Source organism: Miniopterus schreibersii, assembly GCF_964146895.1.
Source record: "Miniopterus schreibersii genome assembly, chromosome: 1".
Classification (NCBI taxonomy): Eukaryota; Metazoa; Chordata; class Mammalia; order Chiroptera; family Miniopteridae; genus Miniopterus; species Miniopterus schreibersii.
Genome location: NC_138101.1, coordinates 181,973,076 through 181,998,544, shown reverse-complemented (window position 1 = coordinate 181,998,544; position 25,469 = coordinate 181,973,076). Strand labels below are relative to the sequence as shown.

The 25,469-nt window shown below is 51.9% G+C and overlaps 1 protein-coding gene across 1 annotated transcript in view; it reads left to right on the top strand.

Annotated features, from left to right (window-relative positions):
* LTBP2 (latent transforming growth factor beta binding protein 2) overlaps window positions 1-25,469 on the top strand; it is a gene marked incomplete at its 5' end in the record, with an annotated part of 89,938 nt that overhangs the window by 46,864 nt on the left and 17,605 nt on the right. The window contains 8 exon segments of the mRNA XM_081137551.1: window positions 9,292-9,366; window positions 11,628-11,750; window positions 13,026-13,190; window positions 13,428-13,643; window positions 15,199-15,312; window positions 17,406-17,534; window positions 18,174-18,302; window positions 22,364-22,483. Coding sequence (XP_080993677.1) covers window positions 9,292-9,366; window positions 11,628-11,750; window positions 13,026-13,190; window positions 13,428-13,643; window positions 15,199-15,312; window positions 17,406-17,534; window positions 18,174-18,302; window positions 22,364-22,483 — 1,071 coding nt within the window.

The following is a 25,469-nucleotide window of genomic DNA, read 5'->3' as shown; positions in this document are numbered from 1 at the left end:
TCCTACCAGGGTTTCAGAGGCCAAGCAGGTAGAACTTGCTGATAAACTGGGCAGTTTTTCCAGATCTGCTTCGAGGGTGCCTCTGGCTGGTGGCTGAGGCTCCTGATGGCTCAGACCCTCTTTCAGGGCAGCCTGGCCTACCTGCTCCATCTCATGCCTGAAGAGGTTCCATCTTGCCAGTATTCCTGCTCAGATTTTAGGGATCCCATCCCATACTGGGCCCTCTTCTACCCCTGTACCCCCTTCCATATGGCCCCTGAAGACTTGGTGATTTAGTATTTCCCTCATTCTCTCCCTGGAGTGGCTCCAGACCTCCTCCTTGCCTCCTGTTTTCTGCCTCCAGTCTTTGAATCAGGATTAGGTGTCTGTCCCAGAATGTCCTCAGCCTTGGGTATGGGAAATGCAGTTCCCTGCCCTCTTTTGGATAGTGGGAAAACCTAACATGTATTTATTCATTTATTCATTCATTCACTCACTCAGCAAATACTTGCCAGGTGCCTCGTGCATGCCAAGCACTGAGAATTCAGGGGTGAGCAAAACACTGCTCTCATAGGCATTGATCTTGCAGTCGGGAGGCTGAGACAAGGTGCCTGTGCCTTGAGTATGGCTCTGCCCGCCTGGCCTGTCTTCCCTTCCAGGCCTCACTCCTGGGCTCCGTCCTGCCATGTATTTCTTTGGCCTGTCAGCAATCAACTTAGTGAGTTGGCTTGGTGGGGGGCCTGGACTGGAGCCCAAAGGTGGGAGGGGCAGGGCTGTTCTTAACTTCAGACCAGGCTTTGGAGCAGTGACTGTATTTTCCTAACTAAAAATAAGTGTGGACGGTTTCACAGTGTAATAGAATTTTTGGTGAAGCAGCAAAAGGTTGTTTTAAGCTCCCAGGCTTAAACACCCAGCACATAGCTGGTATCAGTCCCAGCTCTGCCTGCTGACCTCTCTCTTCTCTGCCTCTGATCTAGAAAATGCAGAGGGTAACAGTGCCAGCCTCCTAGGGCTGCTGTGGAGAGTAAATGAGATGATGCATGTGCTTAGTGTCAGGTCCATAAATGGTAGCTGTTAATATTATTATTAGAAAGATCTCTCCAAAAAGGGAAAAGGGAATGGACCCACGGGCCCACTAGGAGTGTGGTCAGACTGCTCAGCATCTCCCCCTGCAGGCCAGAGATTTTTTTGCCGCTTTTCTTTTTTCCCCTTGTTTTTCCTTCCTCCTGGTCCAGCTGACCCTGGAGACTTCCATACCCCACATTCCACTCAGTCAACAGCTACATTGATGAAGCAAGTTTAAAATACCCTTAGTGTGCAGGCCCTGGCCAGAGTGGAGAATTTGGTAGAAATAGTGCTTCTTGTCTCCAAGCCTACAGTCTGGTGGGGAAAAGAGGCACAGACATATAATGGGAATCAGTAAAAGAGAAAGAGTGCTAGTGCAGTGACTAGACAGTGCCAAAAGCAGTGGGAACAGACAGCAGAACCAGGGACACTGATAAGTTCTATAGCACCTTTGTGCAAATTAGAGAAAGGTCCCCCTTCCATTTGTTCAAAACAGCCTTTATAAATATACTATCCAGGATGCCAATGATCCCCTTAATGTGGTGCTTTTGTGCCGTGCACAACCTGCACATCTGTACACTGCAGGTAGGAAATCCTAGCTCCAACTAGTGAATCAGGGAAAGCTTCTTAGAGGAGGTGGCGTGAAGATTTATCAGAGTAAGCCAGTCAAAGAGATGGGGAATTGCTTAAGAAGCCAAGGAAATTACATATGCAGGTGAGATCAAGAGAGTGAACAACATTTCCTGGAGCACAGCACACCCAAGGCTGAGCCCCCCCCCCCCCCGCCCCCGGTATCATATGCCACCAGCTCCCCCCCCCCGCCCCCTCCCTGCTATATTCAGCACACTCAGCAAGCTGGGCACCAGGGTGCAGACCCTGGAATGGCAAGCATTCTAACACACCAAAGAGCGTAATAACAAAGACAGGGCAACATAAGCATTTAAAACACATTGAAGTGCAACTGGGCATTGTATAGGGAAGGGCAGGAGCCGGGAGCCTTGTTTGTGTTGACAGGGTGCCACACACCTAGCTCCATGCGCAAGCCTGGGGCTGGGGGGGATGTTTCTTTAAGGAGGCATGACAAGCAAGCTACTGTGCAAGAGTGAGCAGAAGACAGGCCAGCTGCTAGAGGGAAATTGGGAATAGTGGGCAAAACTTCTGGGTTCTAGAACATTCTCAACCCTGGTGGCTTTGCCCCTCTGAGCCTCTATTTCTCTGATACAATGAGGCTTTGCATCTCAGGGAAGGACTTTGTCATCCCCAGTGAGGTGGTCTAGCAGAATCAGGGGTGAGGGGAGTAGTGCAGCCAGCAGCCAGGAAGCTCTGTGACTTCATGGCTTCCCCTAAATCACCTGGCCTCTGAGGCTTGGGGCTGGACTCTGGATGAAGGCCCCTGCAGAATGCTGCTATTTCTGACATGGAAAAGGGACTATCTTGAAGCCTGTTACATGGCACGGACAAATCCCCTTTCTTCCAGAAAAATTCCCGTGCCTACTTTCTTGGGGAGATGGCTCCATCGATCGATCCAGGCTAGCCTATGGTCACCCTTCTCCCTTCACTGGGTGACAGATGCAGCTGACCTTCCTGACCCCGTGGGAGTTATCGAAGGTCCCCACTCAGAACTTCCGAAGTCCCCCGCCAGAGTTTGCAGGGCACCTGGCTCTCAAAAGCCACTTTGATTAAAGCCACATTTTTGAGATTTCATCTGAGAAGGACAGACATCTGGGTTGGCTGGAAAGTTGGCCGCTGCCCCATCTGTCTTGGCACTGGCTGTGTCCACCCGAGGCCCCTTTGCTGGGGCAGCAGGGCTGGCCCACAGCTGGAGTTTTGCATTGGTGGGCTCCAGCTGTGTGCCACGAGATCGTCTTTCCATCTGCTTGGCATGGGATGAGTTCACCTCAGAACCCGGCCCCTCCCTGTATCTCCAGGGAGAACTGATTCTTGCTCTGCCCCTTCAAAGAATTTGGCAGCTTTCCCTCTTAAAACAACAATAGCCACCAGTTACTGAACTTTTCCACTATGCTGGGCTCGCCACCTGCACGATCTCATTGAATTGTTACAACCACCTACAAGCTAAGGCTCTTTATTCCCACTTGACAGATGAGGAAAATGAAGTTCAGAGAAGGCTGAGGAACTTGTCCAAGGTCACACAGTTAGGACAAGTGGAGCTAGGGTTCAAACACCACAACGCGTCTGATTCCTAGCTAAGATCTCCCCAATTATTCTGGGGAGGCCTGGGCCTGTCTGGAGACAGCAAAATGCAGGACCCCAAACCATAATTTCACAGGCAGGAGGATGCACCCGAGGATTGTGTTTCATGAGTTATGTGTGTGTGAAGCACCACGTCCCTCAAGAAGATTGGAGTTGAATAGACAGTCTGGGAAGCAGCCTGCAGCCCAGGCCTAAGAGTTAACCGAGATGCACTGACAGAATAGTGGAGTGAGTAGGCTTGTTCCACGTGGTTCAGGAGGGCGAAAGCCGAAGAGTGGATGTTTCTAGTAAGCAGAGCTCAACTCGAAACTGAGTGCAAGCAACAGCTTATTAAAAACTGTCACTGGGTCCAAACGGAGGAGCAGGTAAATGCTGTGCTCGCCTCCTCCCACGACCACATCAAAATTACACTACATTATAGACCAATCACCCTGGAGAACCACCTGAAGACTAGCTGAAAAGAACTCCTATAACTAAGCGTATAAAGAAGCAGCCACGCTGAGATTGAATTTTTTTAAAAACTGCAACTGCCCAGCAATACAATGGGGTGTGCCCAGAAGTACTGAGCTCCCTGACACGCGAAGTGTGCCTACCTCAGTAGAAAGTTCCTAGAAGGGGGTTGGGAAGGAAACCGATTGTGGAGGGAATGGAGGTTTATATTTCCATCTGAAAATTTATGTGAAACACTCAATATAAAGGAAGCTTGGGTTTGGCCTGGTTTTGTCAGGGCCCTTGCCCATGAGGAGTATGACAGGCACAGTCTGTGCTGCCACCCCTGTGGAGGGTGGATGTGAGAGTGATTTGGGCATGAGGCCAGGTTGGAGTAGAGAAACCTGGGGCCACAGCAGCAAGGTCATTATCATCACTGCCATTGTTATTCAGAGCATCTCATAAGTGCCAGGCCCCATGCTAAGTGCTTCCTCATTTCATTGTATCCTAACAATATCTAGGAATTTCAGGTATTACTGTCTTCCTTTTATAGATGAGGAAACTGGGCCTGAAACCCCAGTTCTACACGACCCCAGACCTCTGCTTCTAAACGCTCTCTAACTGGCTTCTTGTGCCCCTGGCATTTGCTGAGCTAGAGGACCCAGCTTGCGGAACAGCTGTGCTGGGGTGGGATTTCTCCCCTCTGGGACTTTGGATCCTACCCTTAAAAAAATGGGATTTTCAGAATTTCAGTTGTTGGGCTGAAAAAAACTGTTTCTTTGGCTTGGGGATGTTCTGAGAGCTTCTTCCAAGGGACTCGAAGCATCCTGGGAACTGTGCCAGGGCTCATGTTAACACCCTCCCTACACCCGCGGGGGTGTCCCTGACACGTGGCATCTCTGGCCTGGAGAGCTCCATGAAGGGATGGGGGTAGGGTGGCAGGGTGGCACCTGTCTGAGCCAGGGGTCTGACCAGACCTCTCTCCACCTCATTGTTTGTGGTGACTAAGACGCCCACTTTGGCTCTAGTGCCCCCCTGAGGAAGCAGTCAGAGCCCATCTTTGGGCAGAACTTCTACAATTATTGGGAGGATCCCTTAGGATTTCATCAAAAAGGAAAATCTGGAATAATAAACATTATGATAATTACCAACATGTGACAAGCATCGTACTCAGAGTTTTACATGCCTGTTCAGCATTCACAATAACCCCTCACCCTCCAGGAAGGAATTTTCAACCCATTTTACTGATAAGAAAACTGAGGCTCAGAGAGGTTGAGTAACTTGCCCAAGTCTCTCCAGCCAGTGAGGGGCAACACTGAGATTGTGTGGAAGGAGGGAAGGAAGGAAGAGAGGGAGAGAGGGAGGGAGGGAGGGAGGGAGGGAGGGAGGGAGGGAAGGAGGGAGGGAAGGAAGGAAGGAAGAAGGAATCCTTGGGGAGCGCCTACAGGCTGTGGCAGGCATCGTGCTAGCTTCAATCTGCCATTGATTGTTTCGGTCAAGTTAATCCTTACAACAACCCACGAACTGAGTTTCTGCCCCGACTTCTACAGATGAAAAAATTAAGACCGAAAGAGGTTAAGCAATGTGCCCCAGGACACACGGCTCTTTGGACTGGAGCCAGAAATTGATGCAGGTCTGGCTGCCCCAGCTCCCACACTCTTTCACCTGCTCTGGGGAATAGGAGTTTCTCTCCAGCTTACCTGCCTGAGGTTTGCAAGTCGGGGGTTCTGCTAGTGTGTGTGTGTGTGTGTGTGTGTGTGTGTGTTCTCTGCGCAGAGAGGTGTGTGACAGGTCCCTTCACATCTCCCTGCTGCAGCCATCTGTCATCGCAGGCTGAGATCGGCATGGCTTTTAAACAGCCCTGTGGCCAGACTTACATTCCCACCTCCTTCCCGAACTCTGTCATGGGGTCCGGGCCAAAACCATCTCCAGCAATTGGTTTGCTCTTGTTGAGGACTTCCTGGGGGAAGAAAGCCAAGGGGGAGAATTCACAGGCGGGAGCACGGTGCAGCCAGGGGGCCTCTGCTTGCTTCCCGGTATGTGCCCAGGCAGAGGTGCAGCGAATGGACAGGGCCCAGGTCAGAGGCCAGAAGACCTGAGTTGCAGGCCCCCATGGCCCAGGTTTCCTTATACATGTCTGCCCTACATGCTCCCCAGGCATTTTGTGATGTTCAGACTCCTTGGAGTTCAGGTTGACCCCAGCTGAGCCCTCAGGAGCTGCGTTGGCTTCCTTGGGTCTAAGAGTCCCACCTGCAAGGTCGCCTGTAGCCTCTAAGTGTCTGTGGAAATCACGGGTCAGCAGGCACTCTCTCTAGATCTCACATCTCCTTCTCTCTCTGTTCTCTGACCCTTGAGCTGAGAGGCCATGAGGGTGGCATAGGTTCGTCACCATTTCCTTTATCGATTCTGCATGGCGTCGGTTAGATACATTGTGGAGCATTTACCCAGCATCTAATTAGTTCTTCTGACCTCCTCCTGGGTATCCTTGTCTTTTTATTTATTTCCCATTCACTCTCCTGATCCCTTGTAAAAAAAAAAAAGGGGGGGGGGAGACAGGGGAGAGGGAATGTTCCCAGAAAGGGTGATACGCTTCCTGCTGGCAGGTGTTTTCCCGTGACCCCCAGACCCTAGGATTCTCAGCCTAAACACCTCCTAAGACTTGCCATGAATTCAGTCATTTATTTATTTGGAGGCAGTAGAGAGGAATGGTTCAGAATCTATCCTCTGGAGGCAGATGCCTGAGATCATAATCCCAGTTCTAACCCACCTGCTTGGGCATGTTTCCTAACCCCTCTGTGCCTCAGTTTGCTCATCTGTAAAATGGGGATAATAACATTAAGTGCCTCTGAGGGCTGTTATGAGGATTACATAAGTTAATATATGTAAAGCCTTCATAATAGCTGGCCCGCAGTGAGTGCTGTTTTAGTGTCTGCTATTAGTATTCGTTCCATTTTGATTGAGTGTCTGCACTGCTGTTCCACACACTATGCTTGGCTCTAGAGACATAGCAACAACGAAGAAGACAAGGTCCTTGTCCTCACGGAGCTTATGCTTTATCGGGGCAGAGAGACAAGCAAACAGCCTGTCATGTTAAGTGCTGTGACGCAGGAAGACCTGGACGTGTTGTGAGCACCTGAGAGACGTGCCTGGGTGGGTGCCAGGCAGGTGATACCTGCCTTCCCCCCTCACTATGAATCACACAGCTCAAGCGCTTTCAGCCGGAGCCCAGTCCCCGCGGTGGAACACCATGCAAACCCCGAGCAAGACCTTCCACGGCAGGAACAAATATTACAACTTATATGCACATCCTTTTAATCTTAAAAATTAAGCTTTTCTAATTATGTCCTCACTTGGTCTGTATATCAGACTGTCACCTATCACTTTTGGCACGCAAAGTGTCAGGGAAGAGTGGAGTTCCCAGGAGAGGTGGTGCCTCTCGTGGTTGTTTGGTGTTTCACAACACACAATGTACAACAGTGCGTGGTTTACGGGATTTTTCAATTATATTGTCTCATTTTAACCAGCAACCCTCACCAAGTGGAGAAGCGGCTCAAAAATCCCTGCAAAGAAACAGGATTCAAAATAACACCAATAACATAATCGCAAGTAATCATGAAAAGATGCAAAGCTGACGCGTCTCCTCTAACATGTAATCAAGCCACATCCCAAGGTAAAACAATGCTGACCTCTCAGATGTGACCCAAAATGGAACCCAGGATGCAATGATCAAGAAGGCCATGTGAACTATAGTTTACGTCTGCCGTCTTTACTAACAAACCCTGCCTTGGGTGTATAATGTGCCCAGACATAGCAGCTAATGACAGAGTCAAAGCTGTCAGGATTAAAAAACCATTTACCAATACCATGACACTCAAACCTGGCTGTCCAAGTCTCTTGGTATTTGCAAGAATCTATTTCAACAATAAAATATATGAAAAACTATCTTTTTTTAAAAAAATCCTCACCCGAGGATACGTCTACTGATTTTTTAGAGAGAAAGAGAGAGAAACATCTATGTGAGAGAGAGACATCGACCGGTTGCCTCCTGCAGCGCCCTGACGTAGCGCCCCCAAGGAGGAGCAAACCTGCAACCTTTGCATGCACTGACTGATGCTCCAACCAACTGAGGCCCCGGCCAAGGCAAGGACTATCTTTTTGTAAGTCGTGAAAGAAAGGATGAACCGGAGGACATATATTCTCGACAGTCAATGACTTCTTGAATGAAAATAAGCTTTACTAAACAACCCTGGAAGTATATCCGCTGAAGCTATGACTGGTAAGGGAACGGCGAGGAGAGCATTGGATGTAAAATTCCTTCACAGCAGACTTCATGGGCCACCTATTGCCGCAAAGGAGTCAAAGCCAGATGACAAATTGTCCCCGGAAGTCATCGCGCAGTTAACTTTACAAAACAAGACCTTTAAAGTATGATGGTATCTTTATGGAACTTTGTGTTGGAATATTGTCTGTGAAAATTCCTTGAGCCCTTTGAGAATTGCTGGCTATGTCTTTCTTGGCAGAGGAATTGCCAGACTTAAAGATGAGCTATTCTTTGTTAAAAACCAAAAAAGATGGGTGTTCCATATTTGTTGCTTTTTTTCTGTGACGACAGGTGGCTGTCAGTGGCTACCTGCTAGAGCTTTTCAACAAGGTCGACAGACTAGTCTGTCCCTCCAAAGTAGTGGAGACTTTTCCATGTTTTTATTTAACATGGGTTTTTCATTTCCCTATAAAGTAAAGGGGAATGTTGTGAAATCTAGGCAGGAGATGTATCAACACCAAAACACTGAGAATTATTTCCTCATTATGGGGTGCTATAAACCATATCCATTTGTACACTTGAAAAACTTGAAAGCTGGAATTTTCTAACTTAGAATTTAATTTGTAAGAACAATTAACTGACCTCCTCACGGGAAGATGGAAATTTACTAGCCAGATTTCAGCAGCATCACATGGTTGGTAAATGTGAGTGAAAAATAAATGTCACGGTTTTATAAGCACAGACACTGATGAGCTTTCTTCCCTCTTGATCTAGGATGCTTTGTCAGCTACGGCAGCATTAAAACCAAGTATCAAAATAGACTGAACTTAGCCAGGGTGTGAATTGTTCTATCCAAATGTTTAAAAACCAGTAAAACAACTGTAGTTATGTAGGAGAAACTGGGTGATGGATACTCAGGTAGTATTTTTTGCAATTTCCTGCAAATCTATAATTACTTCCAAAAAAAAAAAGTAAAAATACGTAATAAAACATGTTTAATCATATGTGATATTGTATTACATTGATACATATATACTACATACAATTCTATATACTGTATACAATATATACAAAATATTTACTATATGCTATATACTGTATATGCTATATATAATTATATACAAGATATGTACTAGTTATTTAGTATCATTTTTATTAAGAGCAAGGTGGACTGAGAGTAGCCTGGTGGGAGCCAAGGAGGTACAGCTGCCCAAGGTGATGGCTTGGGGAGCTGGGCCCCACAGCTGCAGTGGGCGGGAAATTCAGACTGCATCCAACTTTGCAGCATGGATGACAGAGGAGCCCAAGGGCCTTCATTGAGACCTGTCTGTATCTTCACTCCTCAGCCTCCCCAGTGATTGAAAATGGCCACCTGGAGTGTCCCCAGGGGTACAAGAGACTAAACCTCACTCATTGCCAAGGTAAGGATGACCAGGGCCACGGCTCAGCTGGGGATGGGAAATGACAGAGGCCTGATGATGCAGGGACACCCCACCCACCCTGCTTCGTCAGTGGACACTGCCTGTATGGTCTCCACTGGGCACCTCTAAGCCCCAGCTTGGGGGAGCTCTGGGGGTTGCTGGTTCTGGTTCCAGAGGCCTGAGGAAGTCAGGGGATAGTGATAGAGTGAGCTGAGAAAGGACCTGCAGCTGAGCCCATCTCCTCCTCCCCTTCTCCACCCACCCCCTCCTGGACCTGGGCCAGATGCCTCTCTAGGAATGTATGACTCCATGTCTGAAGGTGGCACCTCACTTCCCGCACAGCCACTCACCTCCTAGACTGAGCTCTCTGGATGGGAGAGTTTTTGACTCCAGTTGGAAGATCAAATCAGCCTGAGTTAGTGGAGACATCTGTGGACTTTCCCCAGCAAAGCACCTTCAGCTATTTCTGCCTCAATCCATGGCCAGGACAGGGGAAGGAGAGGGCACAGGGGGAGGAGAGGGGGACCACAAAGCATAAACCCAGCCTTGCTGGCCTGGTTGACAGGCTCTGTAAGGCCAGATGAGACCCAGAGTGCTCTGCATTAGAAAGTAGCTCAGCCACCCCAGGGCCTCCAGGGGGTTAAGGTCCAGGGGCACCTTGGGACAGAAGGGTGAGAGGTAGGGCTCAGCTATGGCTTTGTCACTGCAGGGAATTCCAGTAGGGGTGGGCAGTGGGACCAGGATTACTGAGGGGTCCAGAAGGCTCCCCTGAGGGAGGCAGCTGCTGCCACTCAGCAGCTCAGGCTCTGAGTGAAGAGCCCCTGTCGGCCATGGCCTGGCAATAGGTTTGATAGGAGTGGGCCCTTTCGGCCTGTGAGAGGATTCTGGGGCTGATGGGCGTCAGTGAGGAACTAAGGCAGTTTCCCCTTTGGGAAGCTTTGAGAGCCGGATGTAGTTCTGTCCGTATGGCTACTTCAGGTGAAGCTGGGTTAGAGACAAGGGCTTGACCCAGATGGCCTCCTGGGTGCCTTCCCCCTGGAGGCTTCTTCAGGGGAGTGGAGTCTGAGGAGACCCTGGGGTGGCTGAGCTGTCTGCCTGTGAGGTGCCAGGCCCCACAAGGGATTTCTGGCCTGTGGATTAAGAAAGGGCTTGAACCAGGCAAAAGGGCAGACTCCTGGCGCAGCCCGGCCTAGGGTCCACCTCCCGCACAGCCAGTGGGCTGAGGGCCTAGTGCACAGTGGGTGCAGAGAGGTGTCTGTAGTCTTGCCCTTGGAGGGTGCGGTAAGGCTGTTCATATCTAGACTGTCTCCAGTGGCCCCTCCTGGCAGGTTTCCCAGCCTGGAAGGTTAAAGTTATTTCCAGAATCTCAAACGAGCTCTGCCGTCCATCCACTGAGCCCCCGGGATACAGGATGCCCCATGTCTGTGGTGGTGGTCTCCATGTCTGCGAAGGGCCCCACCCAACTCTGCGTCCCGTGTGCCACCTCCCCTCTCTCCCCATCCTTCTCTCCTACTCCCACAGGGAAATTTTGGGGTGTTGCTCTGAGCTGCATACATTGTGCCAGGTGCTAGTACACAGGGATGGCTAAGACACGGCTGCTGCCCCAGGTGAAGACAGACACCTAAACAATTACACAGCACCTGCCTCCTCCTCCTGGTTGGGCACCTCCATCCTGCAGCTCCCTGCGCACATGTCCCCCAGACTTGGGTCCTGCGGAGATGCTTCTGGGTCTCTTAAGGAAAGCTGATTGGGAGCCCCGTTCTCCACCCTCCAACCCCAGCTGTCCCCTTATCTGCTTCCCCTGTTTGTGTCCCAGCATGTCACTTACTAGCTGAGTGGCTTTGAGCAAGTTACTCCTGGAGCCTCAGCTCCCCCACCTGTAAAATAAGGACCTGTGGACCTATTTGATAAAATTGTGAAAATTAAATGAGGTCCCACATGTAAAGCGCCTAGCATGTTATAGGCACTCGGTAAACACTAGCTCTTAATATTATGATCATTATTACCAGTTACAGCACCCAGTGATTTGCCATTTTTATCTTGTTTTATCTTCCTATTCAAGGCTATCTGGTAGTTACTCTTATTATCCCCATTTTAAAGATGGGGAAATTGAGGCACAGAGAGCGAGATCAACTTAATAAATGGCAGCTCTCTTACTGTTGTCCCTTTATTTGGAGAAAGTATTTGAAGATCTCTCCCCCAGCCTTTCGCCTCCATCAGGCCTCAGTAGGGTGGGTGCATGGTCCTCTCCAACCCTGCAGATATCAACGAGTGCTTGACCCTGGGCCTGTGCAAGGACTCGGAGTGTGTGAACACCAGGGGCAGCTACCTGTGCACCTGCAGACCTGGCCTCATGCTGGATCCGTCAAGGAGCCGCTGTGTGTGTAAGTGCTGGTGGGGAGCAGGGTTGGGGTACACTGGGAGGCAAGATGGGACCCTCAGGGTCCACGGGCCAGGCCCAGAGCAGAAATTTCCCCCAGGCCCCATCCCAGGGCCCAGTGGCTGCTACTCAACCTAGAATTGGGCCCAGCGTACAAAAAAGGATCTGTCCCCTCCCGCTGACACACAGACAGCTGCTACTTCACTTTGGGCTTTAAGCATTTCTTTTGGGACTTGGCGGTTTGGGATTTTCTACTCCTGTTTTTCTCTAATCATTTCTGCCCCATCTGTGGCCGCATTTACTTTGGGGGGATGTGTGTGCCTCTGCCCTAACACCTGGCTGAGCGGTGGCTGCCTTTTCCAGCTCCTGCATGGAGCAGCCCTGTCACTCAGCTGCAGATCTTCCTGATAGGGCCTGTATCATGAATGCCACTGCTGCCCAGCCCCAGGCCTTTCCACAATCCTGTGGTCCTCTGTGGTTCTGAATGTGTTTCTGCATCCGTAAACACATACGTGTCACGAGTGGTATTGGCATCATGTCCGTGTGTGCGTGCGCGTACAGCCTGGCAGCTGTTTCCAGTGACCTCTGTGGTTTCCCACGGAGAGAGGCCCAGGCTGGCAACCCCTTCAGATGGCAGACTGACGCCACAGTCCAGACGGGGCTTTCCTGGGGCTTGACCAGAGCTGAATAAAACCAGTGCTGACTGGCCTCTGCCAAGTAACAGCCCGGATCAGGACGGCCACCCTGCTCAACAGAGCTCCCTGTGGCTGGCTAAGCACTCAGTCTGCAAACCCTCAGGCACTGGGACCAAGAAGACCATGGAATGAACATGACTCTAGTGCCACCCAGAGGGAACACCCATGTGAAGGGGGACAAAGATGACAGGGTCCCGGTCCTGAAAGCTCCCCCTCGGGCCTTTGGTTCTCACCTTGTCTCATCTCCCCACGGACACCGTGGCCCTCAGAACACACTGCTCCCCATTCAACCCCAGGCCCATGTTGGGCTTTGGTAAACACTTTTAACTCAGCACCCGGAGACAAGCAGGTGCATCCCCACTTCCTGCTCTCAGCTTCTCCATGTGGGTGGGAGCCAGGGTCCCCTCAAACAGGTAACATGAGGAGGTGCTGAAGCATTCCACTACAGTTCTTCCTCCTTACATTCTCATGAGCATTTTCAGGGCCCCAAACTCCCAGCCAATCCGAGTGCACGCGACCAGCCACTGTGCCATCCTCTGCCCTCTCCCTGGCCACCTGCCCATTCCTACCTATGTCTGTTGCAGCGGACAAGGCTGTGTCCATGCATCAGGGGCTGTGCTACCGGTCACTGGGGCCCAGCACCTGCACCCTGCCTCTGACCCAGAGGATCACCAAGCAAATATGCTGCTGCAGCCGAGTGGGCAAAGCATGGGGCAGCAAGTGTGAGAAATGCCCCCTGCCTGGCACAGGTAACCCTCGGTCCCCCTCTCAGCTTCTTCCAAGCGTGTGGCCATTTTCCCCCGCCTAGACCTTACCTCAAGCCAGAAAGCCCTAGTCTTCCTTCCTGCTCAACTCCTTAACCCAGCCTGGGGTCCCTCCCTCCATGCTGCTGCAGCAGCCTTGTCCCTCAAAGGGAGGGGAGGGAGGTCCCTGGGTTCCTGCAGGAACAGCATCTCTCAGCGTGCCTCTGACCATTGACCTTGCAGAGGCCTTCAGGGAGATCTGCCCTGCTGGCCATGGCTACACCTACTCAAGCTCAGACATCCGCCTGACTATGAGGAAAGCCGAGGAGGAGGAACTGGCCAGGCCCGCAAGGGAGCAAGGGCAGAAGAGCAGTGGGACTCTGCCCAAGCCAGCGGAGAGGCAGCCACTCCGGGCGGCCACCAGCACCTGGCTGGAGGCCGGGACCACTCCTGACAAGGGTATCTGGGCTGGGGGAGATGCCTGAGGGGTTCCCCTTTCCCCTTGGGTTACAGCTCCTCGGACAGCCACCGGGAGTTTATCCTGGGTTCATGGCATCCATCTCTGGAGCCTTAGAAAAGGAAGTTTGGAGCAGCAGCACCCAGCCCTGGGAACCTGCTCCCCTGGCCTGGCATGACGGGAAGGCCTCGCCCCCTTCCTCTCCCGTATGGGGTCAAGAGGTACCCACATTCCAGAGGGTTGCTAATGGAGGTGGGAGAGGTCACCAGCAGCCCCCACCCCAGCTGCTCAGGCCTTTCCATCCCCTGCCCCTGGCCATGCAGCTTCTGAGACTGGTGCTGGCTGCAAGGCCTAAAGAGCTGGCAGGTGGATCCTGGGGAATCTAGATCTCCAACCCTGGCATTAGAGTCATAGCACTAACTCCAGCTCAGCTGCCTTAGGCCCAGGAGGCATGGGGCTGGGAGGAGACTGGGCCTGAGGCACCCCTGGCAGGCTCCCTGGAAAACCATGCAGAAGGCATGCCCAGGTTACTGGTAACCCAGAGTGCAGGAGGCAAAGGACATATTAGGACCAGGAGAACTATGTGATGGTCAAAATTGCTCTAGGGATCCAGAACAGACAGATAGGGAAGTCAGGACAGAGCCCTAGTCATCATGGGAACTGGACACTGGCCAAGCAAGAGCAACTCCTCTCCTTACTAGAACTGTTGTTCCCCTGGCCTGTAGCCCAGGGCAAGGGGTAGAATGACCTGGTGTGACTGGTAGGCTTGGGAGGGAGGAGGTGAGAGTGCAAGGAGGAAGATTATAGCTAAGACAGGGTGGACTGGCCCAGGTAAGGTAGGACTTCTGTCACAAGAGACCTCCTCCTATTGGCTCTCAGCTAACAGAGAAGGGACAGGAGAGACCTTCATCTAGTAGTGGAGTTAGTGCACATGAGCTGACACATGGGTCTCCGATCAGATGAGGTCGTGGATGAGACATGACATGTGAATGCTTCTCCAGGAGCTCCATACCCCTAAGGAGCTGGGGCTGGGAACAGGGCACTGTTCCAAAGTCAGAAAGCTGGGCTTCTGCTTCCTCTACTATAAAATGGACATGAACGCCTACCCTGCTGCCTCCCAAGGTCCATGAGATGTTGATGTTCATGCAGAGCTCTGTAAACTGTAAAGCTCTTTGCAAACAGGGGAAGAATGCTGATGTGGGTACCAGATTCCCAGCTTTGGCTCTGTGTCCAGGAAGCTAGGTAGCCTTGGACAAGTGGCCATGTCTGCAAGCTTCGGTCTCCTCCCCTGTGAAATGGAGGGTGAGGCTGGATGCGCTCTAAGACCCGATGGGCTCACAGATTCTCTGGCTCTCTCTGGGGCCAGGTCAAGTCTCAGGAGGCTAGGAGGCAGAGGGGTGGCCCACCCTAGGCTCCCCCCTGGGTCTCGGGGTTAGAATAGCAGGGAGGAGGGAAAGGCCACTTCCAGCATCTCTGGAGGGAGCACTGTTCCTGGTGGGAAGGCAGGTGGCCAGGGGTTGGTGCCCACCTGCTCCCCCTCCCCTCTGCCCCCTACAGGAGACACCACAGGAAGACCAACGCCACCACTGCCTGGGCAGGGGATTCCAGAGTCCCGGGAAGAAGAGCAAGTTACTACCCCCACCAACGTGCTGGTGACCCTGGGTCCCCCAGGTACTGCAGCCAGCCCTGTGAGGGGTGACTGTGCAGAGCCGACTCCGGGGCCTCTCAACCAGATGAACAAACTCTGCAGTGAACTCTGACCCCAGCTCAGTGCCCTGGCCTCATCTCACAGAGACCACAGGGTTACCTAGTGAGCCAGGAGTCCCGACTGGAGCACGGGTCCAACTAGGAAGGGGAAAGGAAAGAACACCTTGGGGGAGGGTCTTACTCAGAGGCCTCCCAGGAGAATCCAGGGGCCTCTAGAGGAAGGGGAGCACGTGGAGCCTCCGGAAGCCTGTTGACCCTGAGTCATCTGAGTGACTGGCAGTGGCAGCCTCCTGCCCACGGGGAGGGCCGACTTTCGGGAAGGTCTAGTTCTCAAGATTGTTTAACTGCCGGGGAGCCTGTGCTCCCCCCTCCACCCCACCAGCTACAGTGGTGAGGGGGTGCAGGGTGGGGAGATTCCTGGCAAATCCACCTTGCTCTGGAATGTGCCCTTCTTAAGGCTCACTGTTGGGCACTTGGTTCAAGAGAAGCAGGGCCGGTGTTACCTGCTCTTCCCTGGGCACATGTGCCCTCACACGTGCCCCGACCAGGGCTTGCTGATCTCCTGACCTCACAGATCGAGGACACCTTGGTGGAGAGGGGTCTTTCTGGATTTCCTCTGGCAAAAGGAGAGACCCCGCAGCCTGGTGGAACAGTCCAGAGAATGTGGGGTGGGGGCTGGGTTTGTCTTCCTGGGCTTGAACCAGGGCATCTGCTGCCCCCTCCCAGGACCTCTCCTCTAGGCTCAGCAACTGCTCCTCATCTCCCCTCCACCTGGCAGGCAGCATGAGCTGGGGTAAGGGGCTCAGCTTAGGAGTCTGAGCCTCTGACAAGGAAAATGGGCCTGGAGGCAGAGGAAGAGGGGCAGGAGTGGTCCTGGCCAGGCTCAGCAGCAGCTCTAAGTGGGACAAAACCACCACCAAAATCTCCCCCAACCACCACCAATAGCCTTTTGCCTGATCCCCCGTCTTCCTAGCCATCCCCCATCCTCATTCCTCTGGAAGGACATTTAGAACCTGGCTGGAGTCCCCATGAGTCCCCAGGCTGACACTTGGAGCCAGGCCAGTGACAGGATAGCCTTGCAAACAGGCCAGTGTTCATGTTCAATTCAGTCCAGTTTAGCAAATGCTGTGAAACCCCACTGAGCACCCTCACAGGCCCTATCCCAAACCATTCCCTTGGGGAAAGGCAGGGAGCCCAGGGTGTGTGGGCTTCCCGCTAAGACATCCGGGTGGACACAGAGGCCGAAAGCATCATTATTCATCCAGTCAATGATTTGTCCATTCAGCATGTGCTGAGTGCCGGGCACTTTTCTAATATCAAGGACACAGTTTAAAAAGCTAGTCTCTGCCCTCTATGCAGCCTCAGCCCTGAGTCCTGGTGAGTCTTCAAACTGTTTCTGAATTCAGTGTCTGTCTCCTCACTTTTTACCCCATTACCACCACCTAAAATGGTCCTTATTTAAATTATTTCATCAGGTTGCTAAGGGCCCCCAGTGCCCCCCCCCATCTCTCTGAGCACAGTGGCATGGCAAGATGAGTGGTCTTTCTGAGGCAGCTCTGATCACACCCCCTTGCTTACATGTCTCAATGTGGCATTCAAGGCCCTGCTTAGTTGGCCCCAGCCCCTCTCCCATCTTCCCCTGGCAGTTCTCCCCAAGCACCCTGCTCACCAGATCTATCTGTCTGTCTGTCTAAGGGAAACTGGGCAGGATTTGCCAGGGAAGGGAATCACTGGGTACTGTGGTGAGAGCCATGCCCATATTCAGGGTAAGGTCAGGCGGGAGATCTCAGCAGGGCCAGCCCTGCTGTGACTCAGGACATGGGTCATTGGAATCTACTTGGTCTCAGTCAGAGCGATGCACTCCTGTGAGCTCCCTCCTGGTAGGGCTCAAGGCCCTTGGAGGAGGTGCCAAGAGGGGGCCCAACTAAGGGTGAGATGAGGTTTCTGTGAGTCTTTTGAGGCCCCTGTGTCCTGCCTCCCCCACTCCTCCCACCAGCTCCACTGCCTTTGCCAACATCCTACCCCCCATAACCTCTGCTTTGCTCTGTCTCCCACAGATATTGACAGATGTGCCGCTGGAGCCACCAACGTCTGTGGCCCTGGAACCTGTGTGAACCTCCCAGATGGATACAGATGCATCTGTAGCCCCGGCTACCGGCTGCACCCCAGCCAGGCCTACTGCACGGGTACTTACCCAGGGGTCCTGGCTCGCTCAGTGTCTGGGGTAGATGAGAGCAGGGCTGCTAGGGGACAGAGTCAAGAGTCCAGGCAGCAGAAGGTCCAAGCAGTGCTGTGTGATTTGTGGGTTAAGGAGTGCAGTCCCTGTGGACAAAGCTGACCTTAACCTTGGGGAGACCAATCTCTGGGAGCAGCATCTGATGAGTCTCCAGGACTCCAAGAGAGTGGGAAGCCATCCCAGGGCCCCAGACCAGTGCCTGGAACCCTCAGCTGTGAGTTCAGCCCACCCCCCAAACGGGCCATCTTGCTGCCTACAGAGTGGACCAAGGTTTGCCCTTGTTGTAAATGTCTCTACCAGGGCCATCATCAAGTGTGGGCCTGATCCCTACAAAGAAGGCACATACACTGTAGGGCAGGGAGGAAGTGGGGGACAGCCTCCCCAGGCCCTTGGTGCCTGAGTGGGCCCTATGGACTGACTTCATGGCTCCCAGTCTTAGAAATATTTCGTCTTTCTGGCTTCCTCTGCTCTCTTATCCCCTCCTTGCCCCACAGCACCATCCCCTGTCCAGCCCTTAGCAGGGGCAGGTTGTAGGCAGGTGCCCAAAGAAAGGCCTCCCTGACCTCCCTCCCCACCTTCCTCTGCTCAGATGACAATGAATGTCTGAGGGACCCCTGCGTGGGAAAAGGGCGCTGTGTCAACCATGTGGGCTCCTACTCCTGCCTCTGCTACCCTGGCTACACACCGGCCACCTCGGGGACCACGCAGGAATGCCAAGGTAAGCCCTTGCCCTTGGGAGGGGCACAAGACCCCACAGAGAGGGCTGAAGTGGAAGAAGATCCAGGCATCCTCAGCGCTCAGCCACAGCTCTGCAGTGTGGGGAGTTCAGGGGCCCAGGGAACCAAGACCAGAGCTCTGAGCTGGACTGGGGAGGAAGCCCACCTACCCTGGCACCGAACTCGAGAGGCATGAGTCCAAAAAGCAGCAACATTCCCAAAAGCTTCAGGGCACTGCGGCTAAAGCCAAGAGTGTGAGGGTCCAGGGTGACCCAAAATCTGAGTGACAGGGAGCTGCTTTCATTTTGGGTAAGGAGGGCAACCCATGAGGACACCATCTAGGACTCCTGGCAGACTGGGGAGAAAACATGCCTTTGGGAGAGGAGAGGAGAGGAGCACAGGTCCTCGGCAGCTTGGTGCTTGCAAGGCTTTGAGCTTCCCAAGGAAGCCGTGTATGGGTGAGGATGCTTCCGACACAAACCCTACACAAATCCTTTAATATGCAGCAGTTATATTGTGATAGACACACTGTTACAGAAGAGCTCCCAGAGAATATGATGCAGCACTTTCCAAGCTGGGACTTAAGATCCATAACCCAGTTGGATCCTTCACCTGGAGGATGGCACTGCCTTCTTGGGGCTCGCATTGTGGTTCTGACCGAGGCAGCCCAGCAGGCGCTCGAGGGCCCCTCCAGGAAGCTGTATACCCTCCCATTGCCAGGGTCCCCAAGGATCTGGTCTGTAGAGACCAAGGCTGCCCAGGTCCCCTCACCTGATTGTCGGGGAAGGGGAGTAGAGGAGACAAACCACTTCCCTAATTGAAGAGTGGGAGACTTGAGGGCATCATTCATTCAGCACTCAAGCATCGAGCACCTATGTGCCAAGAGCTGTGTGAGCTCTGAGGACAGTGTGATGAGTGAGATGTGAACGGTGGGTCCAGGGGATGAGTAAACAATTGGTTCTATATGGAAGAATGCGGGAAGGTTTCCCCATGAGGGTGTTTGAGCTGGGGCAGAATTGGAGCTACCTTTTAATGAGCACTTAGTACAAGCTGGTGCTGTCCTAAGCACTTTATTTATGAAGCTCATCATCCCAAGCCCATGCAATAGAAATCTTTATGCCCATTTTATAGTTTAGCAAACTGAGGCTCAAGAGGTGAATTGAAACACCCAGGGACCTCACACCTAGTTGTGGCAGAGCTTTGTGTCTAACCACACACTCCCTTACACGCGAAGTGAAGGACTGGAGGGAGAAGAGGGTATTCCAGGGAAAGGGAACCATTTCTGCAGGGAGCAGAGTAGTGAACAGGCCTGGCATGCTCCAGGGATAATGATAAATCCAGTGTGACTGGAACATGGGGCATGCGGAGGAAGTGGCAGGGGCGTAGCCAGTTGCGAAGTATCTTGAGTGCCAGGCTGAAGTGCTTGGATGCTGTCCCACAGGCAGTGGCAGCCAGTAGAGATCTGTAAGCAGAGGTTGACAATTCGGTCAGTTGGCTTTCAGGGACGTGACTCAGGCAACGGTACTCCAAACAAGCTGGAGTTGGCGAGGGGAGAGGCTGGGGGCAAGGGGCTTCTCTGGGCTTCGAGGCCTTGGCGGGTGCTGTGGGCCAGAGGCACTGCTCTCTGCAGGCCCAGCCCTGGGTGCTGGCCTGGGACCAGCAGTGGCTGCTGCAGGGAATGGTGTCGCCAGGACTGGCCCAGACAAGGAGTTTTGCTGTGTGCCGGCCTGGGTGTCCGGGATGTCTCTGCCAGACCCCACAGTGGGGAGGGGGGGGAGCTCAAGGTCAGCTGTCAGTACTTCTCCCAGTGGGGCCTGGCTGCCACCTAATGCGGCCTTATCGAGCAAAACATCCATGTTCTAAATTTCACTGGGCTTGTGAAACAATATCTCATTATTTTAAATATTTACTTTGTGAGTTATTTCATTAATTTACACTTTCTAGAATTCAGATAATATAAGCTTAATTGAGTAACATAAATTACCTGGCTATTAAGTATTTAAAATAAGTTACTTTACGGATGAGCTTCTTTTCGTAGGCTAGCCTTCGGGTTTCCTTACCTGGAATGGCTTGTTCCCGTCTTTCACTCAGTTTTCCAGTTTTCCAGTGGCGGTCGCTGCGCTTCCCTGTGGCTCTTTTGCAGTTTTTATATTCCAGACTCGCCTGGGCTTGGGTGCTGCAACTCTCCCACTTTGTCCTCTGTGCATTATCCTTATTCACAGGCCCTTCTTTTTACAGAAATCCTTAATTCTGATGTATTGAAATTCACCTTTTTGCCCAATTTTTATGCTTTTGGGGCTTAAGCCACAGAGCTGTCCTCCTACATGTTCTTTCAGGAAAGGTATAGTTTCGCCTTCCGTGGCATGTTTAACTCACCCGGAGCCCACCTTGCATGTGTGTTAAGACCCGGGCTTTTTTTCCATTTCCATTTCTCTCCAGAGAGCACATCAGTGTTCCCAGCCTCATCTATCAGACAGTCATCCTGGCCCCACCAGCTTGTGGGTCCGTTATCAAGTCCCCACACATGGCTCTGCCTCTGAGTTCCCTTTTCTCTTCCATTGGGATTAGAGCTTCTAAAGGGAGGACTAGTTATTTCAGAATTGCCTGGAGAGTTACTAAAATGCAGGTCCCTGGGCCCATCCAGTAAGGCTGGGTCAGAACCTCCAGAGTGGGCCCGGGAGCAGGCATTTTACACCTTCTGCCGGTGACTCTGCTGTGCGCTGGTGCTATGAAGCACCGCTCAGAGGAAAACACTGTCCATAAACAAATGATGATTATTCCGTTCATGCTGTATATACACTTTTTGGGGTTCTGTGTTGGGCACTTGGGGTCACTAGGATAGTAGGACATATTCTTGGCAATCGGGGAGAAAAAAGCAAGTAAATTAACAGTTACGGTTAGGGGTGAGTCCTAAGGGAATGCTGGGAAGGGGCATGTGGGTTAGAGGGGAGCAGTCAGACTGGGAGAGGAGCAGGAGACAGCCAGGCCAGGGGGTGGGAAGCTACTCCAGGCAGGGAATCAGCATGTGCAGAAGCTCAGAAGCAGGTCCTATGTAGCTGAGGCCAGGAGGTGTGTGGGAGGCAGGAACCGAGGTGAGGGACTTAAACGGGGCAGCGCACGGAAGATCTTACCTGCCGGGCGGAGGAGCTTGGATTTTATGGGGTAGGTTTAATGCTACAATAATAATAGCTAACATCTCTTCAGTGCCTACTTTGTGCCAGGCAGGCCCTGAGCTAAACTCTTCACCTGGATTGTCTCATTTAATCTATGAAGGACTCTGTGAAGTGTTTGAATCAGTGCTGGGGGTGGGGGCAAAGGTGAATCCTCCTTTAATTAGACTGTGGGGCAGAGAATGGGAGGTGGCCAGAGAGACATAGAGTTAATCAAATGAGCCAGTCTTTGAAATGGGAGTAGAACTCTGCTGGCCATCAAACCAAGCAGAGGCATTCGTGTGAACAAAGGCTTAGAGGCTGGACCAGAGGGGATCATCAAATACAGGCTGAGCAGTGGGGAACCCTGGTAGGGGTTAAGCAAGGGAGTAGCATGGCCAGGGTTGGGCTTTGGAGCCATCATGGGGCACCAATATGCTTTGGGACATGGGAATAAGCCTCACTGATAGTTCCTCAGCTGCCTAACATTCTGCCTCTCACTTGCTGCTTAATCCCAACCTTTAAGGAGGCCTGTTAAGAACTCTAGGACTAGACCAACACAAGGGCTCTACTGGGGTCAGGAGGGGGACTTTGTTAGCTTCCTCAGATCATGCCCTATGGACTGCCACCTGATCTCAAGACCAGCCCTTGCACTGTGGTGAGGAGACAGCTGTGAAAGTCCCCATGGGCCCCCAAAGTAGCCTCCCTACTGATGGGAGAATAGAACTCGGGGGTTTGAGCTAGGCCAGTCTCAAACCTGGCATAGAAGTCCCCTGCCAATCATGGTCACAGCAAAGACGTCTTCCCCTCCTGGGCCTCAGCATAGGTATCCTTGTCCTTGGCCTCTGAAGGGAATGTCCCCAGGACCCTCTGCAGGGCTGGCTCCAACTCAGGTCTTTTCTGTGTGTTTGCAGACATAGATGAGTGTGAGCAGCCAGGGGCGTGCCGCGGGGGCCGGTGCACCAACACAGAGGGCTCCTACCACTGCGAGTGTGATCAGGGCTACGTCATGGTCAGGAAGGGACACTGCCAAGGTAAGGAACTGGATGCCACCCCACCACCTCCTGTTCTCTCCCCATGAACTGATTGTCCAAATCCCCTTTCAGCTTGTCCCTGACTGGGCCCCTTGATGCCAAGCCCACTCCTATGGACAGAGACCTATCTGGGAACATCTGAGCCCTTCCTTCCCCTCAGTGATATTTTGGCATCCTATCTGCCCCCGGAGTAAGGAACATAAGCAATTTTGTGTACATGAGACCCTGGAACATCCCTGCATACACCTGTGGCCCTCACTTTGAGTCATAGAACTCTTCTTGTATGGAGAGGAGGAATAGATCTACCTGGGAGGCACCAGGGACCTCAATCTTGGCCTCCTTGCTAAAGAATTTAGGCTGTGAGCTCCTTAGAACTGAACCATATCCTAGATGACCCATGATAATTGTCTATGTGTTGGACACCCCCAACAAATTTTAATTGAATGAATGAATGAATGAATGAATGAATGAATGAATGAGCCGCTATCCTTTCTCCCTTTCCTAGGTCAAAAGGTGGCTATGATATTGCCAACTGGCTTGAACCTGCCACTATTGTTCTACCTCCTGGCAGCTCTGCCACCACCACCTCCCTGCCAGGCTGGGGTGTCAAATGCTTGCAAGAGGCCTGGGTTATGTGCTCTCAAGACTGGCTGAGACAGGAATAAATGAGGGTAATTCAAGGCTCTCTCAGAGAGAAATCATGCCCCAGATCCGAGGTTAGGCCCAGCCTGCTCCCAGCCTCCAGGTTTTTCCTGACCAGGACTTGCCTGGATTTAGAGGGTTGTGGTAATAAGGGATTAGCTTGTGTGCCTTGTGAAGGAGAGCCCCCTTCCCAATGCCATGACCACAGAAACAAAATCCAGAGTCCTAGAAGTTCCTAGCAAAGGCAAGAGGCAGCTGGGGTTGTAGGGTGGAAAACTCTGTCTGCACGCCCCCGCATGGCACCTTCCCTTCTCAATGCCTCCTGCTTGGTGCTCCCCCTTTAAAACTCAAGTCTGTATGATTAAAGCCAGGACCCCTTGTTTTCATTAGCATGATGGAGAATGAAGGGAGTTAGCATTTGATAGGTACCTACCATGTGCCAGGCACTGTGCCAGATACCTGATAGATTGCCTCCTTTAAGCATTGTTATGAATTTGACCTTAAACTTCATTAAAAAGAAAAACAAAACTAAAGGAAATGAACCAAGCAAACATCAGGACATTAAGAAGATCAGATTTGGCCCTGACTGGGTAGCTCAGTTGGTTAGAGAATTATCCCAATACGCCAAGGTTGCTGGTTCAAACCCCAGTCAGGGCACATATAAGAATCAACCAATGAATGCATAAGTAGAACAAATCGATGTTTCCTTCTCTCTCTCTCTCTCCCCCTCCCTCAAATAAATTTTTTAAAAAAAGATCAGATTTATGCTAACCAGTCCATGTTAAGGGCACAGGCTCTGGTGGAGACAGGCCTGGGTTTGGCTCATGTCTCAGTGTCTGAAAATGGAAACAATCATGCCCATCTCAGAGGCTCTTGTGAGGACCAAATAAACCATACAATGTGCACACGCAGACCCTCCGTGAACACGGGGAAGTGTTACTATCTGGGAGCCCTATTCTTTTTTGCATCTAGATTCCCCCTGACCCCACGCCCCAGACCATGCCTCTGGGTTGCCCCCTCCCCTTCCAGAGGAAAGATTCCATACACACACCTCAGCTGGGAGGTCAGGCTGAGTTCCTGGCCCAGGGCAGACCCTGAGGCTGTTGAAAGAAAGACGGATGTAGCCTGCACACTTCTCCAGGTTTCCATCAGTAACCACAGACCAGGCCCACCACCCAAGGAGCCCAGTCAATTTTCTCTCCCTCTTTCTTCTTTTTCCAACTAAGAAACCACTCTCTGCACTTAAACTCAGGGTCTCTGCCGAAAGGCCTGAGTGGTCTGGGCAGCAGCCCATCCAAAGTCTCAATGGCATGTCTATTGAACCAGGACTCTGAGTTCCTGTGGAAAGGGGTTAGATTCCCCTGCAGACTGCCAGGGCTTTGCTGCCCCCTACCCACATCCAAGGTCACCTGAGCTTCTGGCCCCTGACTGAGCACCCTCCCCACCCTGTGCCCTCACAAGGAACAGAGGCAGGCGCCCTTCTGTTTCCTAGTGCAAAGTCTGCAGTGCTGGTGGAGAAGCTCCGAATTCTCCCAGTAGACAGCAGGCTGGCAAGCTGGTGCCTAGAGTGACTGTTTCCATGGGTCTTCTAGGGTTTCTTCAGCATCCTCATACCAAGAGGGTGTGAAGTTTTAACACATTGTTTGCAGGTAGTTTTTATCGCGCACTCTACTACCAGTCAACTTAAAACGTATAAATACGTTTCCCACATACAATGTGTTAATCTCATTGTTTGATCCACAAACATTTGCTGAGTTTCACCTGTGTCCCAGCCATGGGCTCAGAATATAGCAGTAAGAATGATAGCTCCCACCTTCATGACCAGGGTGAAACCTACCAAAATATACCATAATCTTGAATTAAAATTCAAACCCTAGACTAGGCAGAAAAACCCGGCTCCACTCCAGGCACCAAAGGGTTGGTGGAACAGCCTCAGTAAATCTGGTGACAATGGGAGAGCTAGTGCTTTCAACAGGGACTTGTTAGATGTGGCACCACTTCATGCACAATATTTATCTGACTTCTTTTGATTGGTTGGCTAATGGCTCCCATTGAGAAGAGGCCTTCCCTGTGTCTGGGGGAGACTAAGGGCTGCTTTGCTCTTCTGCCCTCATCTTCTGGTCTATTGCACTTGCTAATAGACCTCTCCGGTGTGATCATTGCTGGCTGGGGCTCTGAGGAAGGAAGGCAGCAGTGGCCTCCCAGGGCAGACTAAGTTATGCTGCACTAATGAACAACCCCAATCTTAGTGACTTAGAACACAGCAAACTATTTTTTGAATTTTTATAAGAGTTTATCTGAGCCAAACTGAAGACATTCTGGGAGCAAGATCTCAGATGCTCCC